At 44.0% G+C, this 19,094-nt stretch overlaps 2 protein-coding genes across 7 annotated transcripts; both read left to right on the top strand.

The window, feature by feature from the left end:
• The first annotated feature begins 1,955 nt into the window (after positions 1-1,955).
• On the top strand, positions 1,956-10,336 carry LOC115178264 (tetraspanin-16). 6 transcript variants are annotated; one of them, XM_029739355.1, is made up of 8 exons: positions 1,956-2,270; positions 2,627-2,735; positions 3,588-3,785; positions 4,776-4,850; positions 5,273-5,380; positions 6,032-6,187; positions 6,493-6,576; positions 8,867-9,054. In XM_029739355.1, exons 2-8 carry the CDS (start codon positions 2,667-2,669, stop codon positions 8,924-8,926), a joined length of 750 nt encoding a protein of 249 aa, XP_029595215.1. In that variant the 5' UTR covers positions 1,956-2,270; positions 2,627-2,666; the 3' UTR covers positions 8,927-9,054. The 6 variants fall into 6 exon arrangements, 5 of the variants coding, with proteins under 5 accessions (XP_029595215.1, XP_029595216.1, XP_029595218.1 ...); XM_029739356.1 differs by having other exon boundaries at positions 2,211-2,282; XR_003872587.1 differs by lacking the exon at positions 1,956-2,270 and adding an exon at positions 10,277-10,336 and having other exon boundaries at positions 2,458-2,735; positions 8,867-9,020.
• Positions 10,193-11,495, top strand: dand5 (DAN domain family, member 5). The gene is made up of 3 exons (XM_029738917.1): positions 10,193-10,522; positions 10,565-10,723; positions 10,933-11,495. The coding sequence occupies exons 1-3, from the start codon at positions 10,193-10,195 to the stop codon at positions 11,224-11,226; spliced, it is 783 nt and encodes a 260-aa protein (XP_029594777.1). The 3' UTR covers positions 11,227-11,495.
• The last annotated feature ends 7,599 nt before the right edge of the window (positions 11,496-19,094 follow it).

The following is a 19,094-nucleotide window of genomic DNA, read 5'->3' as shown; positions in this document are numbered from 1 at the left end:
ACATGTTCTTATTTGCAATAGTTTCTCAATCATATTCACCTAAAGTTGGCATCTACTGGGCTACTTTTTAGATCAGACTTGCAGATTCAGTGCCTCATTTTAAATCCCTGCTGAAGACAAGAGTTTTATGAAGATGCTTTTAATGTATGATTTTAATGAGCTATTCTTTTCATTCTCCTTCCTCCTGTCTTTGTTAGTATTTTTATTTTATGATATGAAGCACTTTTACCTGTATTGACAGCCTGGTCTCAGACTAGATGTAACATAGTAAATGTAAATCTGTGAAACGCAAATTAGTATGATATGTTACTTTTGGTATGATTACATAACAGATGGTTAATTAAATGAAAGCAGGGTGGTTGACTGGGTGGGCGTATAAGGCGAACGTCTAGCAACCCAAAGGTTGAGAGTTTGAACCTCATCACGGACAACTTTAGAAACTACTTACTACTTTTTTGCTACTTTGCAACTACTTAACATGATAGCTAACCCTTCCCCTAACCCTTTTAGCTAACCATAACCATTTTAGCGAACCATTTCCCTAACCTTAACCCTAACCCCTAGCTAACATTAGCCAGCTAGCTAACATTAGCCACCTAGCTATATTTTGTATATTTTGCCTTTTGAAAGTATTCAGACCCTTTGACTTTTTCCACATTTTGTTACATTACTGGCTTATTCTAAAATGTATTAAATTGCTTTACCCCCTCAATCTACACACAGTACCCCATAATGACAAAGCAAAAATATTTATAAAAAAATAAAAACTGATATTCCATTTACATAAGTATTCAGACCCTTTACTCAGTACTTTGTTGAAGCACCTTTGGCAGTGATTACAGCATCGAGTCTTCTTGGGTATGACGCTACAAGCTTGGCACGTCTGTATTTGGGGAGTTTCTCCCATTCTTCTCTGCAGATCCTCTCAAGCTCTGTCAGGTTGGATGGGGAGCATTGCTGCACAGCTATTTTCAGGTCTCCAGAGACTTTCCATCAGGTTCAAGTCCGGGCTCTGGCTGGGCCACTCAAGGACATTCAGAGACTTGTCCCGAAGCCACTCCTATGTTGTCTTGGCTGTGTGCTTAGGGTTGTTGTCCTGTTGGAAGGTGAACCTTTGCCCCAGTCTTGAGGTCCCGAGTGCTCTGGAGCAGGTTTTTATCCAGGATCTCTCTGTACTTTGCTCTGTTCATCTTTCCCTCGATCCTGACTAGTCTGCCAGTCCCTGCCACTGAAAAAGATCCCCACAGCATGATGCTGTCACCACCATGCTTCACTGTAGGGATTGTGCCAAGTTTCCTCCAGATGTGAAGCTTGGCATTCAGGCCAAAGAGTTCAATCTTGGCTTCATTAGACCAGAGAATCTTGTTTCTCATGGTCTGAGAGTCCTTTTGGTGCTTTTGTGCAAACTCCAAGCGGGCTGTCATGTGCCTTTTCATGAGGAGTGGCTTCTGCCTGGCCACTCTACCATAAAGGCCTGATTGGTGGAGTGCTGCAGAGATGGTATTTAATGTATTTATTTATTTTGCTCCTTTGCACCCCAGTATTTCTACTTTGCACACTCATCTACTGTCAAATCTACCATTCCATTGTTTTAATTGCTATATTGTATTTACTTCACCACCATGGCCTATTTATTGCCTTTACCTCCCTTTATCTCACCTCATTTGCTCACATTGTATATAGACTTATTTTCTACTGTATTATTGACTGTATGTTTGTTTTACTCCATGTGTAACTCTGTGTTGTTATATGTGTCGAACTGCTTTGCTTTATCTTGGCCAGGTCGCAGTTGTAAATGAGAACTTGTTCTCAACTTGCCTACCTGGTTAAATAAAGGTGAAAAAAAAAAATGGTTGTCCGTCTGGAAGGTTCTCCCATTTCCACATCGGAACTCTGGAGCTCTGACAGAGTGACCATCAGGTTCTTGGTCACCTCCCTGTGGAAAAAAGTGAAGGGGTCTGAATACTTTCTGATGGCGCTGTAGAATGTCATAGATTTACATACAGAATAATATGACATGCTCTGAGGCCATGTTGCTATTGAAAAGCACAATATAAATAAAGTTATCTACATTGTATCCTCGAGCTACATCTATTGTTACAAAATGTTAATTGTGACACCTCTGATTATGACCCGGACCTGCGTTGCCCTTGGAAACGGGTGCGCATTGCCATGAAGGTTCGAGCTCGTGCCCCTGCCAAAAGAAGATACCAATAGCAAGTTAGCTTGTCAGCTGGGCTAGCTAACTACCGCTTGTAGCCTGCAAAAAGGTCATTAAGAATGCAAGTGCAACTGATTAATTTGTCAATTATTGAACAACTAATCAGGAATTTCTTAATTTATAGCTTTCTTCTTCTGGCCATTATTAAAGCAAGGGTGATACAGTAGCTAGCTAGCTAACGTTATATAACTTGCTAAAAATGCACATTTGCCAAAATGAATATGAAATATCCAGGCTGATAGTAGCTAGTTAACTTCAAGCTAACTTTGGATAACATTATTTTTGCATGTAATGAGTGTTTGTCATGTCAATGATAGATAGCAATTCAACAACGTTGAGTATTGAACATTACCAGATTATTGGTCTATGTGAAAAATGTTAACCTGTTTGTATGGTTTCACGTAGATTGAACCAAGCGGTTCATGACATTACAGCGCAGTCAGCCATGTCCAGACTACATCACCTGTATGGCCTGTTGAGGTACCTGATGATGCTACTCAGTGGCATCATATTTGTAAGTGCACCGTTTTTTGTGTGCTTTTTGGAGGGGTTTATCTGTAGATTATACCATAAGAGGCTATTAGGCTGGATTCAATCAAACCCGCACTGCAGAACGATTACATTCACTACAACATGTAGGTTGGAGTGAAAGTCTGGTAGAATCATCAGACCACAGGGAATCAGAGAATCTCCATGGTGCCACTTTTTAGGATGTCAATATAAATGAATGTATTTATGGTTGTTTGTAATTTTGTCTTCCCTTTGAACCATTATGTGTTATTGTTTTTACCATCGAGCACCACTTTGGAAACAAGCGTTTTAATTCATACTTTCAAGTGATATCCTCTGGGTCCACATTTGTACGTTTTGTTGTATATGTCTGTTACCCCATAAAATTAAATTCAAATAGCTTTTTAGTCCAAGACTATGCTTAATCTGTTCTAGGAAACTGTCCCTATGTGTTACAGATGGTATGCTCAGGATAGTCCAACGTTTTCAATTCCATATAGTTTAGTTGAGGCCCTGCATTCATTTCAGAATCTAGTTTGAACAACTCTTAGCCCACATCTACAGTAAATGTTGAGGAAAACACGATAATGATGCATCAATATGATCAATCTCATGTTAATTCACCCAATCAGTATGTCCAATGTCAATACACTCTATCAATACCCTCAATCTCATGGATGCACATCTCATTCTCTAACCCAATATGGTCGCCTGACCAGTTCCCCCACGGGACACTGTCTTCAATCAGAGGGTCCTACAATCTAGTCATTCTAACTCTATGGTCCTTCTCTTCCCCCATCCAGGTGAATCCATTCTAGTCATTCTAACTCTATGGTCCATCTCTTCCCCCATCCAGGTGAGTGGCATTGTGCTGTTTGGCCTAGGCGTGTGGATTAGGTACGGGGCGGCCACCTTTGTCCAGGTGATGGGCTCTTTCTCGGCACAGCTGGTGACCATCAGCTATGTGTGTATGTGCCTGGGGGCCATCCTGTCTCTGCTGGGGTTCATTGGCTGCTACGGGGCCTGGAGCGAGAACCGCTGCCTCATCATGCTGGTAAGAGACCGTGAATCCCAAACCACCCCCTCGCCCCTATCAATTCGCTCTGAGGGCCCTCTGTTGACGCGTGTTGTTGTCGGAACTCCGAGGGTGACTTCCAGAGGGTGGCAAGGGGGTCAATAAACTCTTTAACTTCTGGACACACTCGTGACTTGAATGAGGCAATTCATGTTCCACTTTTAAATAATAAAACAAACATGAAATTCAAATGAACAAATTCCCCCTGTCGTTTTACAAGATATAAACCTCATCAACAGTATAACCATTTGGGGCTCAGTCTAGAAGAGAGGTGGGTCACTTTTGTGGAGTGCAGTCTGAACTAGCACACCTGGACCACGTTCAGTTGCCAAATGTTGTCGAACGTTGCAGATAGTAATGCCATGAATATAGCCGACATGATTCCTTGTTCCACATGTTGGAGAGGCATGTTTGTTCTACGTAACATATTTCTATCTGAACATTCCAAGATGTTGTGTCCTTCTGAACGGATTTAAGTAGTCAGGGGCTTGATTATTAGTTGAATCAGATGTGCTAGGCAAGTTCCACAGAGAGATTTGATGGTTGCTCTATAGTCTTTGTGTATTCCATTTACAGAGATTGAACGGGATCTTAAGCATTTACAAATTCGGAACATATCGTACGAATTGGAATTGCTAACATAGCGTAAGAATTGCATGATTTTTTTAAAATATATATTTTTTAGGATGTAGCATATCATACGAAATGGATGACGTTGTACACAATTGTGCACACTTTTCAGGGCCCCGTTTTGGCTCGTGAGTGCTACTTTCAAAACTACTGGGTGAAATTATACAAAACATCTGTAGCGTCACTTTAATTTGTACACTAGAGGGAACTATATGTTGGGTCATAGGTCACAGGAGACCAGGAAGTGGGGATGCAGAGGTATAGAGAGTGTACAGTTATTACCCTGCTCACCTATGAACTATGATGTGGTTGATTCTAACCCTCTCCTTGATCTGACAGTATTTCTTCATCGTGTCTATGATGTTTGCAGCTGAGGTTACTGGGGTTATTTTCATTTTGGTGTACAAAGATCTGGTAAGCACAGACGATCCACTCTCACGCCCTCACTGACTCAACTGTAACTACGATAATGTACAAATCACAGATTATCCACTCACCCTCACTGTTTAAACTGTAAAGAAGATGCCATACAAAGCACATACGATCCACTCACACCCTCACTATCTAAACTGCAAAATAAATACTGTACAAAGCAAGCACAGACAATCCACATTGACCCTATCCTTACGGTCTAAACTACAACAAAGATACTGTATTTAGCACAGATGATCTACTCACTCTCACGGTCTAAACTGCAACAAAGAAACTGTACAAAGCACAGATGATTCACGCATAGCCTTACTGTCTGAACTGCTACAAAGATGCTGTAAAGTTTTCTTGGCGTGATTAACAGTCAAGCACTGGGGTAAATGATTGGGAGACTTCCTGTGTTTCAGGTGGTGGTTACGATTCGTGGAGCCAGTAAGGACTCTTTACGGATGTCTTATATGGGACCAACGGCTGCAGACCCCATATCAACAGCCTGGAACACGATCATGGTCCATGTGAGTGGGCTATGTGAACTCTGACTTTAAGGGGCAATCAGCAGTTGCTACATTCATTTTTGGACTTATAAATTCATTATATGTACCCATTGATTCTTGAAGTATATAACTTATAAAATGCCTGATGAGCTTAGTTCAGAACCCAAAATATACTGTAAGCTTGTTTTACTCAAATGTTTGTTAACAAAGTAAATGTAAACAAACACTATATAGCCTAAAAACATGGTTACAACGATGATGTTGATATCATGGATGGTCAGTCCTTGAATCCATATCTCAGTTTCTGAATTTGAGTGGTTATATTTCTCCAGCCTCATCCCTCAGCTTTTTACCCAAACGGGTGGGGGGGATGCTTTGTTATTGTTTTTACTGCTGATTGCTGCTTTAATACCAGTAGGATCTACCATACCCTGGGTACCAGTCTATCATTCCACTCCTTGCCTCTCCTTGTCATGACAAACTTTGGCATATGACGCGAACTACAAGGAGTAGAATGTTTGCACAAAACAGGTCTGGTTTTCAGACCAGAGCTACCATCCTTCACTGTACATGTGCAAAAGCTCCGGAAGAAACGAGAAACAAACGAAATTGTCAATGGGCACCAATAGAAGTCCAATGTCTCAACGCTGTGCCTTTCTCTACTGTGTGCAGTACAAGTGCTGTGGCTTTGACAACTCCACGGCTGACTTCACAAACTCCGTGTTCAGTGCTAACACTGGCCTGTTGTACCCCAAGACGTGCTGTGTTGACCTGACGAGCACCGCCTGCGACGGCCTCGACACCACCCAGGGCCTGATACACCCAAAGGTAGGGTACACTTTTCCACATGAATAAGCCGAGCCAAACCAAGCTGTTCCGAGCTGGCCTGGTTACACATCCACCATAGCTGGAACGACTTTGACCCTTTTTACACTATCGTGTTGACCCACATCAAACTGTGCTGGTTTGGATATTTTCTTACATTTGTCTTTTTCAGCATGGTTCCAGAAACTATGGTCGATGTAGCAGTGTTAAAAGCCATTACTCCGTTGCCTATTTCTAACTTGGGTAGTGGCCATGTCTTGTGAAGGAACAGATGGTAACGTCCTCTTTATCTATCTGTCGGTCACCAGAGCTGCATTACCAAACTGATCAATGTGATCCAGGACCACAGCGTCATCTTTGGCTCCACCGCTTCTGGCATCTGTGTCATGGAGGTAAGTGTCCTTTCAGAGTTGCCCAAACTTATATGGTGAGAGTTGCCCAAACTTACACTACCGTTCAAAGGTTTGGGGTCACTTAGAAATTACCTTGTTTTTGTCCATTAAAATAACATCATATTAATCAGAAATACAGTGTAGACATTGTTAATGTTGTAAATGACTATTGTAGCTGGAAACGGCTGATTTATTTGAATGGAATATCTACATAGGTGTACAGAAGCCTATTATCAGAAACCATCACTACTGTGTTCCAATGGCACGTTGTGTTAGCTAATCCAAGTTTTTCATTTTAAAGGCTAATTGATCATTAGAAAACCCTTTTGCAATTATGTTAGCACAGCTGAAAACTGTTGTTCTGATTAAAGAAGCAATAAAACTGGCCCTCTTTAGACTAGTTGAGTATCTGGAGCATCAGCATTTATGGGTTCGATTACAGGCTCAAAATGGCTAGAAACAAAGAACTTTCTTCAGAAACTCGTCAGTCTATTCTTGTTCAGAGAAATGAATGCTATTCCATGCGAGAAATTGCCAAGAAACTGAAGATCTCGTACAACGCTGTGTACTACTCCCTTCACAGAACAGCGCAAACTGTCTCTAACCAGAACAGAAAGAGGAGTGGGAGGCCCTGGTGCACAGCTGAGCAAGAGGACAATTACATTAGAGTGTCTGGTTTGAGAAACAGACGCCTCACAAGTCCGCCTAGAAGGCCAGCATCCCGGAGTCGCCTCTTCACTTTTGATGTTGAGACTGGTGTTTTGCGGGTACTATTTAATGAAGCTGCCAGTTGTGGACAGTTGTGGACTTGTGAGGCGTCTGTTTCTCAAACTAGACACTCTAATGTACATGTCCTCTTGCTCAGTTGTGCACCGGGGCCTCCCACTCCTCTTTGTATTCTGGTCAGAGCCAGTTTGCGCTGTTCTGTGAATGGAGTAGTACACAGAGTTGTATGAGATCTTCAGTTTCTTGGCAATTTCTCGCATGGAATAGCCTTAATTTCTCAGAACAAGAATAGACTGACGAGTTTCAGAAGAAAGTTCTTTGTTTCTGGCCATTTTGAGCCTGTAATCTAACCCACAAATGCTGATGCTCCAGATACTCAACTAGTCTAAAGAAGGCCAGATTTATTGCTTCTTTAATCAGAACAACGGTTTTCAGCTGTGCTAACATAATTGCAAAAGGGTTTTCTAATGATCAATTAGCCTTTTAAAATGATAAACTTGGATTAGCTAACACAACGTGCCATTGGAACACAGGAGGGATGGTTGCTGATAATGGGCCTATGTAGATATTCCATTAAAAATCAGCCGTTTCCAGCTACAATAGTCATTTACAACATTAACAATGTCTACACTGTATTTCTGATCAATTTGATGTAATTTTAATGGACAACAAATGTGCTTTTCTTTCTAAAACAAGGACATTTCTAAGTGACCCCAAACTTTTGAACGGTAGTGTATATGGTGGGAGTTGCCCAAACTTATATGGGGACAAAATGACTAGATGGTAGAGACATTGGCCACTAACAGCCACAGGTGGTTTCCATTGTGATCACCATCTTGTAAATGAAAGCCTTATACAGTAAATTGACCTTGTGAATCAACATGGATCAGACAAAATAACACAATCACTGCTGGCTGTTATTGAGTCTCTCAGGAAGACAGTGTTATTGATGGAGTCATTTCAATAGTGGATGCCAAGGCAGATAAGACTAAGTCTGCATCCCAAATGGAACCCTATTCCATATAGGGTGCACTATTTTTTCCAGGGCCCATAGGGCTCTGATCAAAGGTGGTTCACCATGTACAGTAGGGAATAGGGTGCTATTTGGGATACAGACTTAGTCTTATCTGCCTTGGCATCCACTATTGAAAGGACTCCATCAATAACACTGTCTTCCTGAGAGACTCCACAACCACTAACACCACCCCCAACACAAATGAACTGAAACGTTAACTTAGCCTCAAAGTTAGACTTATGTGTTAAAACATAGTTTCCACATGCACTGTGTGTGTGTGTGTGTGTGTGTGTGTGTGTGTGTGTGTGTGTGTGTGTGTGTGTGTGTGTGTGTGTGTGTGTGTGTGTGTGTGTGTGTGTGTGCTCGATGCGAACAACACCATTACCACATGAGTGAACTGTCAGCAAAGCCGGCTAAACCTATTTCAGAAAGAGTCACAGTTAGACAGAGAGATAGTTTCCTCCCGTGGTGTGTGTTAATGATGCTTCAATGTGTTTCCCGTGACCTAATGTGTGTGTGTGTGGTTTTTGTTGTGTGTGTCTGTTTCAGTTGGCGTCCATGATGGTGTCAGTAGTGTTGTTCGTCAGACTAGGCAACACCTATTATTAGACCAACAGCAACACAGAGCCTGACCCAGGCATGGTAATCCAGCCAGACCAGAGACAACACCACAATAAATGGGACTTGCAGATGAAACCTCCTTGTCAGTAGATTGTGGATATTGTGGTGCTTAGGGACTGCTTAGGGTTTATGGTAGATGTGGGAGGGTGTGTGTCTCTCTCTGTATGTGAATTTGTGATGATTAGCATTCCAGTGAACAGGAAAACTCTTTGACAACTACTCCCTCTTGTGGAATATATCTGAAGTGTCAGAGGCAGAATCACAGTATCATGGTCAGTCACAGGTCTGGGAACATTAAGTAACATTGAGTTATAATAATAATATCTGCCATTTAGCAGACACTTTAATCCAAAGGGGTTTAACGGTAGTGCATACATCTTCGGTCTCCTTAACAGTCACTTCACTCAGTAACAGTTATTCTAAACTTCACTTGGGCAGGTGCCTATGGTAGAGTGGGGATGGGAAAGTTCATGTGTCAATTAACACCGAGCCTGTCCATGGGAACTCCTAGCAGGGTTCTAGAACTCCAGACAGCCAGTGACTGATCAGGTCATGGGTGAGAGAACACAGGACTCTAATGGCATTATGATGGGCCATAACAAGGGAGCTGGGCTTTATACCCACGGAACATAAACCCATTATGACTTTACCACCACATGTAATGAAAGCCCCTTGTTTGGCTTGGTATTATTCTGTTGATACAGGGTACCTCTCAAACTCACATCCTCAGAGCCTAACAAATCTCTATAGGACTACTTCAAATGTCTTCACCACCTTTCAAACACTCACCTGTAATAAACGGAAACCCTTTGAAGTTGTAAATGTCAATGGATCTTATGACCCAGCAGGTGTAGTTCAGTCGTTGGGTGGCTGTTGATGTTTAAAGAGAGATGTTTTTATGGTATTATGTCATGTTTTATGTTTTGTGTTGATCCCAGGAAGAGTAGCTGCTGCTACAGCAGCTGATAATGGGGATCCTAATACAATCCTAAATGCTAGCTGTGATATACTGGCCATTAGCATGGGAATTATGACACCTTCCAAGAGGTGAAGGCTGGGTTGGTTGGTCCTTATAAAAGGCTGCCACCAACTCCAGTCTCTCATAGCCCAGACTGACAGCAAGGTTTCCATTTGGAACCTTGAACCACTAAAATATAGACAACCAATTGATTATTGATTTATTTTCTGGGGAATGATTAGGTTTTTCTGAATCTGGAACAAAATATCGAAGATTTTCTCTTTTTGGGGGAAAAAATGACTTTCTTCATCAACTTTGTGTTTTTGTCCACATTTTCTGCCGTGGCTTTGTCTCTTCCATTCCCTCACAACTCTATCAAGAGCGTTCCGAAGAATGGCGCAAGTCGGGACTTTGAATCATCCGGTAACGGTCCAGTCGATGAACAGGAGCCTATTCGGGGAACGGTCAAGGTAGTCAAACTCAACCCCAATAACCTGGGTCTGTCGGGTCTTTTTAGACGAGGCGGGATTTCCCCCCGAGGTGCGCCCGGTCCGAGGATGCCTTTCCCAGGCTTCTTGTCCATGGGACGCCCTGGCCCTCCTGCGCTCCCTGCCAAAGCAGCTGCGGTGCCTCTGCATCCACTGTCACATCTGCACCACGACGGTCAGGGCAATGGCGGGGTGGGTATGAAGAAGAGGCAGGGATTTGAGATGTGGCAGAGGGCCATGGATAAGAGCGACCACAGTAAGACCATGTCCATGTCGCTGCCCCTCAGTCTGAAGGACTCTGCCAACAGACAGAGCTGCGCCGCGGTGCCTTTTACTCAGGTGAGGCAGACCTTTCGATTTTGGTTAACAATGACAAAGATGGTGTAGGGCAATAGAGGACAGTAGGCCTAAAGTTTAATCACATTATTAGACTAAATTAGAAAGTTAAAAGTGATATTTTTGAATAAGTAGGGCCTAATGCTTGAAACATCAAAATACGAAATGTTTATGCTTGTCTCATTTTTTAAAAATCGATCTTCTATGTACAGCGGATAACGTCCGAGGGCTGCGATGCGGTGACGGTCCACAACAAACTGTGCTTCGGTCAATGCAGTTCGCTGTTCGTCCCGTCTGGTTGGGAGTCTGCCAGGCTGACGGGTGCAGGGGGACACCGCCGTGCACCCTGTTCCCGCTGCGCTCCATCCAAGGCCCACACGGTGACGGTGCCTCTGCGCTGTGGGATGGAGGTGCGGGAGAAGCGCGTGATGGTGGTGGAAGAATGCAAGTGTGAGACTGGTCGCGAGGAGGGGAACATCGAGGCTGTGGCCTCCATGCACTTATAACTGAAGATACTGTAGTTTAAGGGAGACATTTTCCTAGTGCAAAAGCTCTGTGCGAATTAGAAAACGCACACTGCGAGATTATAATGAAGTTTACAGTATTTTTTGCACATTGCAACGCAACATTTTTGCACTACGAAAATATCACCCTAAATGCTCGTTTCCCCTCACAGCACCTGCTCTAGCCTGTTTTGATGACTCGATTCATTGTTTTTGGACAGACCATATTTATATTGTGATGCCAGATGTGGACATTGGTTATGTGTATTGTATGTGAGAGTCTGAATTTCTAATTCAGAGAAACGATTTGGAGGCAAATGCCACCAATGATTGTTGACAAGTGACTAACATTTTTAGTCATGAACATTTCTGTTCAACCCTACGGCAAAATGAGTCATCCACTCTGGGTAATACTGTTGAATAACTTGTTTAGTTTCATCTGAACTGAACTGCATTTTGTTTTTGTGAAATAAAAATGTCAATCTATTTTTGGCTTATCACTTGTTTTTTACCCTTGATGTGTTTGATTCATGCAAGAGAATCTACATTGAAACACGGGGAAGACATGTAGTATTCCAAGAGAACCTACATAGAAAACATGTAGTATTCCAAGAGAATCTACATAGAAAACATGTAGTATTCCAAGAGAATCTACATAGAAAACATGTAGTATTCCATGCACTAAAGTATTCCAGTAGTATCAGCCTCCATGTTTTATTAAAATGTTTTAGTGCAGTTTCACCACACTCCAGTTACATCTGAAAGCAGTGAACTGCCCAAATGGCACCCTATTTCTTATTTAGTGCACTATATTCAGAAGTAGTGCACTCTATAGGGGATAGGGTGCCATTTGGGACGAAGAGCTGGTGTGTACACGAGCATTGAACATGGGCACTTTAGAGGAGCAAACAGAGGGAATTGTTTCAGCATGAGACACTGCATTATGTATCAGGCATCTTGTCTCTTTCTCCCCTGGCTCTTTCACTGTGGTGGGAATTCTTCTTGACATCCTGAAATCCACAATCTGGAGTTTGTGTTTCAGCAAAACGGTGGCCCGGCCCCACAACTTGGTTTGGTATAAAACCGAGGGATAATGTAACCACTCAAAAATTCTAATCTGTTGTACCAATGATTCTTTAAGGTTATACTGAGCTTATGAGGCATTTATAAGTTCCATTCCTCAACAATCAATGGCTATATCATTAGTTGAAATGACTATTGAACAGTGTCCCAGATCTCAGACTGTAGCTTTTAAACCTGCAGATGCACTTGAGTGTTTTCAGTTAAGGGCCTAAAACAAGTATTAGTAATTTATTTCCTGGAACCTGGACCTTTGTGCGTGAGTGCATGTGTGTGCGCGTGTGTGTGTTTGTTTGTGCGCGTGTGTGTGTGTGTGCGTCTGGTAAAATGAACTCATCCCACACATCCATACATCCCCAGTGGAATATAAAGGAGGCTCTTCTTTACATTGTGTAGCCTAGCCTTGGCATGCTGTCAATAACACCGCTTACTTACTCCCAGCAATTTGCATTCAGTGTTTTATAAAGCTATGGGGGATGCTTGCATTGATTGAGGCCCATGGATTTAGGCCTACATTTGCATTTGCAAAGGGTTGACGGCTATATTTCCACAAAAGAGTTTGACGAGAATAATATTTGCTCTGGACTTAACATATAGAATCAAATAAGGGGGTCTGGTTAGTTAGGAGGGGAAGGTCTGGGCTGTTGTTATTTCTCATCTCCGTTGAGTGGGGAGGTTACAAGGGTAAACTAACATATCCAATCAGAGTTGTCTGAGCTCTGAGGCCTATATCTCAATCATTCATCTGACGTGCTATTGATCAAGATATTTAATCATCAACAGACTGACTGGATATTCCAAGACTCAATCTAAGTATGTTTAATGTTTGCATGCTTAATTGACATAATGATGGAAGGGAAGTAGGGGGGGGGGTCATGCAGTATATGCTGGGAAGTACTGAGTGATCTTGAGATTGCGATCTCATGAGCAAAAAGCTTCATATCTCTTCGCCCTATATCTTCCCCTTCTCCTCCTCACATTCCATGTGACTCGTCTTCCTTCCTCTCTTCTCTGGAGAGAGAGATGGGGAGGGTGATGGGAACACAGGAGGAACACTAGAGTATAGAGGGGGAGAGAGAGAGAGGGGGACAGAGAGAAGGGGAGAGTAAAAGAAAGGGTACAGGATGGAGGAGGGGGGTCGGGGGTGATTGGAACAAACAAGGAGCACTAGAGTGCGCCCACTTAGCGAGACAGATGTCAGCCCTCTTGCATTGTGGGAGCTTCGTCGAGCACTCCTGCGTTTTTAAAGATGGCCTGGTTCCCATGGCGAGGGAGGGAGGGAATAGGGGCAGAGCGACGATGATGGGGGGGCTTATTCGTTTTTTGGTGTGGGCACGGCGATGCTGCCAAGTTCAACGCCTGGGGGATCCGATCATCGTCATGGCGGATCGCTAAGTGGCCTAGTTAACGCCAAAAGACAAACAATGAGGCTGACAGAGTTTACACTTTCTTCAGGGGTCCCAGAGTTTAGTGGGAAGAATCGTAGTGAAGTGATCACATGTCAAGTGCTCCGTGCAATTAGAATAGGTTAGAATAGGCTCATTGTCCCCATTTTAGAGTCAGCGATTAGAAGCCCATTACATTTGCATTCATAGTCATTTATACTGAACAAAAATATAAACGCAACATGTAAAGTGTTGGTCCCATGTTTCATGAGCTGAAATAAAAGATCTCAGACATTTTCCGTACGCACAAACAGCATATTTCTCAAAAATGTGGTACCCAAATTTGTGTACATCCCTGTTAGTCAGCATTTCTCCTTTGACAAGATAATCCATCCACCTGACAGGTGTAGCATATCAAGAAGCTGATGAAACAGCATGATCAAAACTTTGTTTTAGAGAATTTGGTATGTCCAACCGGCCTTACAACCGCAGACCGTGTAACCACGCCAGCCCAGGACGTCCAAATCCGGCTTCTTCACCTGCGGATCGTCTGATACCAGTCACCTGGCCAGCTGATGAAACTGAGGAGTATTTCTGTCTGTAATAATGCTCTTTTGTGGGGAAAAACTCATTCTGACTGGCAGAGCCTGGCTCCCCAGTGGGTGGGCCTGGCTCCCCAGTGGGTGGGCCTGGTTCCCCAGTGGGTGGGCCTGGTTCCCCAGTGGGTGGGCCTGGCTCTCCAGTGGGTGGGCCTGGTTCCCCAGTGGGTGGGCCTGGTTCCCCAGTGGGTGGGCCTGGCTCTCCAGTGGGTGGGCCTGGCTCTCCAGTGGGTGGGCGTGGTTCCCCAGTGGGTGGGCCTGGCTCTCCAGTGGGTGGGCCTGGTTCCCCAGTGGGTGGGCCTGGCTCTCCAGTGGGTGGGCCTGGTTCCCCAGTGGGTGGGCCTGGCTCTCCAGTGGGTGGGCCTGGCTCCCCAGTGGGTGGGCCTGGCTCTCCAGTGAGTGAGACTATGCCCTCCCAGGCCCACCCATGGCTGCTCCTCTGCCCATTTATGTGAAATCCATAGATTAGGGCCTAATGAAGTTAGTTAAATTGACTGATTTCCTTATATGAACTGTAACTCAGTAAAATCATTGAAATTGTTGCATGTTGCGTTGATTATATACAGTACATTCGGAAAGTATTCAGACCCCTTGACTTTTCCCACATTTTGTTACGTTACAGCCTTATTCTAAAATGGATCAAATATTTTTTTTCCCTCATCATTTTACACACAATGCCGCATATTGAAAAAGCAAAAACAGGTTTTTAGAAATGTTGCAAATGTATACATTTTTTTAACGGAAATATCATATTTACATAAGTATTCAGACCTACTCAGCCTGATATCCCCACGTCTCTGAGCTGTGTGGTGGGTTCTGCTCCTCGAAGCACCTTTGGCATCGATTACAGCCTCTCTCTGTACTTTGTCCTTTCATCTTTCCCTTGATCCTGACAAGTCTCCCAGTCCCTGCCGCTGAAAAACATCCCCACAGCATGATGCTGCTACCACCATGCTTCACCATAGGGGTGGTGCCAGGTTTCTTCCAGACGTGACGCTCGGCATTCAGGCCAAAAAGTTCAATCTTGGTTTCATCAGACCAGAGAATCTTGTTTCTCATGGTCTGAGAGTCCTTTAGGTGCCTTTGGGAAAACTCCAAACGGGCTGTCATGTGCCTTTTACTGAGGAGTGGCTTCCGTCTGGTCATTCTACCATAAAGGCCTGATTGGTGGAGTGCTGCAGAGATGGTTGTCATGGAAGATTCTCCCATCTCCACAGAGGAACTCTGGAGCTCTGACAGATTGACCATCAGGTTCTTGGTCACCTCCCTGACCAAGGCCCTTCTCCCCCGATTGCTCAGTTTGGCCGGGCGGCCAGCTCTAGAATGAGCCTTGGTGGTTCCAAACTTCTTCTATTTAAGAATGATGGAGGCCACTGTATTCGTGGGAACCTTCAATGCTGCATAAATTGTTTGGTACCCTTCCCCAGATCTGTGCCTCGACACAATCCTGTCTCAGAGCTCTACGGACAATTCCTTTGACCTCAAGGCTTGGTTTTTGCTCTGACATGCACTGTCAACTGTGGGACCTTAAATAGACAGGTGTGTGCTTTTCCAAATCATGTCAAATCAATTGATGGTGGACTCCAATCAAGTTGTAGAAACATCTCAAGGATGATCAATGAAAACAGGATGCACTTGAGCTTAATTTCAAGTCTCATAGCAAAGTGTCTGAAATACTTATATAAATAAGGTATTTCTGTTATTATTTTTAATACATTTGCAAACATTTCTAAAAACCTCTTTTCACTTTCTCATTATGGGGTATTGTGTGTAGATTTATGAGGAAAAATATTTATTTAATCAATTTTAGAATAAGGCTGTAACGTAAAACAATGTGGAAAAAGTCAAGGGGTCTGAATACTTTCCGAATGCACTGGATTTGTTCCGTATACATTGATTGTAAATCTCACCGAGTACCTTAATGAATATTGGTGGTTAATTAGGTCACCTCTCAGTTATCCAATCAAAATGAGTTAATCAGAACCACCAAGCAAACCAGGCCTGTGATCTTTGACCTGACCAGCTTGGCCCTCAGAGCCTTTTGGAGCCACCAGTTGTATTGGTAGTTAGACCTACTCAGCCTGATATCCCCATGTCTCTGATCCGTGTGGTGGGTTCTGCGCCTTCAGACCTCCGACAGTGGGGCTAATTGAAAGGCTCCGGATGGCAGAGGACCGGACCTTCCCCAAACGCCTGAGGCTTTCCTGGGCTTTAGATGTTGAAATGCCAGGCTAGAGGAGTCAGTTGCTAGGTTCTGGGCAATAGGCGATAGCCGGTAGAATAGCTGGTCTTTACACCAATACAGTGGTAGATACATTCTATGGCACTAACGACAGGAGCAGCTGGGCAGGGAGACTGTGCCCGGGGGCTGTGCCAGCTTGCCGGGTGCTGGGGGGATGGGCACAATAATGAGGAGGACTGGAGATGTGTGCCAGCAATGGTGCCAGTCTGCCAGTCTATGAAACTTCTTTCACAATTAGTGGAGCAAAGATACTTGCTATGGATAGTATTATACTACATCATCATTTATTGTAATTGAGATCCTCTCACTCTGCTAACAGTATCAAGCTGAGACAGAAGAATCCCTCTGATTGTGAGTGAATAGAAAGAGAAGGGTTCATTCATAGATACTATCATGGGCCAGGTTCTAGTGGGCCAGGTTCTGTGTCAGATAACATTCTCAAACCATGGATTCATCCCAAAGGGCACCCTATTTCATATGTAGTGCACTACTTTTGACCAAGGCCCATAGGGTGGGCCCTGGTCAAAAGTAGTGAAACAAATATAGTGTGGGATTTGGGCCACAACCGCCATGTTCCTGGACAGGTGACCACTCTTCCATATCCAGTGGAACTGAAGTATAGGATAGAATAGAATCAGTATTTGGGATGACGTCAGTCGGCTGTTCAGGAGCTGCCATTGTCCCCCTGTCTCTCCCTCTCCTTCCTTCCCTGTGTGTGTGTGTGTGTGTGTGTGTGTGTGTGTGTGTGTGTGTGTGTGTGTGTGTGTGTGTGTGTGTGTGTGTGTGTGTGTGTGTGTGTGTGTGTGTGTGATGATAATGATGTTGTCATTGTGGTGGCAGGTGCAGGGCTGTGTGAGCTGCAGGTGACGTCTCTCGTCGTTCCCTTAATGATTCCAATTAACATAATCAAGACCTGGCAGGGCGAAGAGAATGGAGACCGCTACACCTCCTCTCTCGTCTTGCCCTGTTTCTCCCCCTCCTCCTCCTCCTCACCCTGCTGTGGGCTTTCATCACCGCACGTCGCCATGGCGCCCGCCCCATGCCATCATCCATCCATCGGGTTCCTGTCACACACACACACATTAGATACACACAAACACACATGCAAATACACACACCACTCACCATTTCTCCTCATGGGCAGAAAAACAGGCACAGCTCTCTCCACCCTCCCCTGCCAGTTACCACGACCATCGCTTAAAAAGAACATGACGTCTAAAAGCTCCTAAACGGTCTACTTCAGAAGCACTTAAGAGAATCTCCACTCAACTTATTGTCTAACGACGACAGGAAGGAGAGAAAAGGAGAGAGGGATGATTGCCAGGTTCTAACAAGGCGGGATAAGATCGTTGTTTTGTTCTGCTTTTCTTTTCCCTGTTTTTTTTTGCCGAGGGAGCTGGGTAGTGGTTCTGGGTAGTGACATGTCACACATGTTTTTAGGACAGAGGAGGCGAGCGCTTGTTGGCACGGGAGCAAAGGGGGCAGGGATAAAAGAGTCCTATCGTTTTGGATGCGTGTGTAGTGTGGGTGAGTCGGGGATACTGTAAAAGCCTCCAGCTGGGTCAGTGAGTGGCAGACTCAGGGGATCCAGGGGCGATCTCCTTCTGCTCAGAGTGTGGAGTTAACTGTTGTAAGTAAGTGCAAAGAGAAAGTAGTCTCACTTTGCCAAACTCAAGTGTTAATGGATTGTGTGTCAGACGCATCAGGTGGGGAGAAGAGACTACAGAAAAAGTCACTTCTACTGATCCCCTGCATCCGTCTGTATCGCTCAGATAAGAAACAGTGAGACTGTATTCCTTCATTTAGAATATGCGTGACACATACCAACATACATCATGAAGGACGAGTTCAGCCACATGTCAATTTGACCTTATTTTCCGTAACACTAGCAAGTATGCAATCAAGCATAGTAACGTGTAGAACCACAACATTCCAGTCAGAACATACAGCACCACTCTAGTTCCATTCCAACATTTATCCTACTCTATTTCTCATGATGCATCAAAAGGTTTCACCATCCAGATTCATTCCTCCAAATCTCTCACAGAACAAAGTGAAGGACAGAGTGGGAACGACCGAACAAGGCCAAGACGGAGACGTTGATCTGCTGACTAAGGTGATCTAAATTATAGAAACATATGAAACCCTTTTGGTTTCATCTAACCAAGCCTGATTCTAGCTAACGTGTGTGTGTGTGTGTGTGTGTGTGTGTGTGTGGGTGTGTGTGTGTGTGTGTGTGTGTGTGTGTGTGTGTGTGTGTGTGTGTGAGCGCGTGTGTGTGAGCGCGTGTGTGTATCTGTACATGCGAGTGTGTCTGTATGTGTGTGTGTCAGTATTTGTGTGTGTGTGAGAGTTGGATTTGTCTATTTGTTAGTTGGCATCAGGGCACTTTCACTCGTCCAGACCTCCAGAAAATCCATCATGACGTCTGTGAGAAAACCTTTGATGAGTTTATGTCTGTGTCCCAAATGGCACCCTATTCCCTTTAAAGTGCACATCAAAAGTAGGGAATAAGGTGCCTTTTGGGACATCCGTATACCCGCAGCTCCATTTTCCTGCATTTCT

This window comes from Salmo trutta, chromosome 38 (genome assembly GCF_901001165.1).
Source record: "Salmo trutta chromosome 38, fSalTru1.1, whole genome shotgun sequence".
Taxonomy (NCBI): domain Eukaryota; kingdom Metazoa; phylum Chordata; class Actinopteri; order Salmoniformes; family Salmonidae; genus Salmo; species Salmo trutta.
The sequence above is the reverse complement of the archived record's forward strand: the minus strand, read 5'-3'. Positions and strand labels throughout refer to the sequence as shown.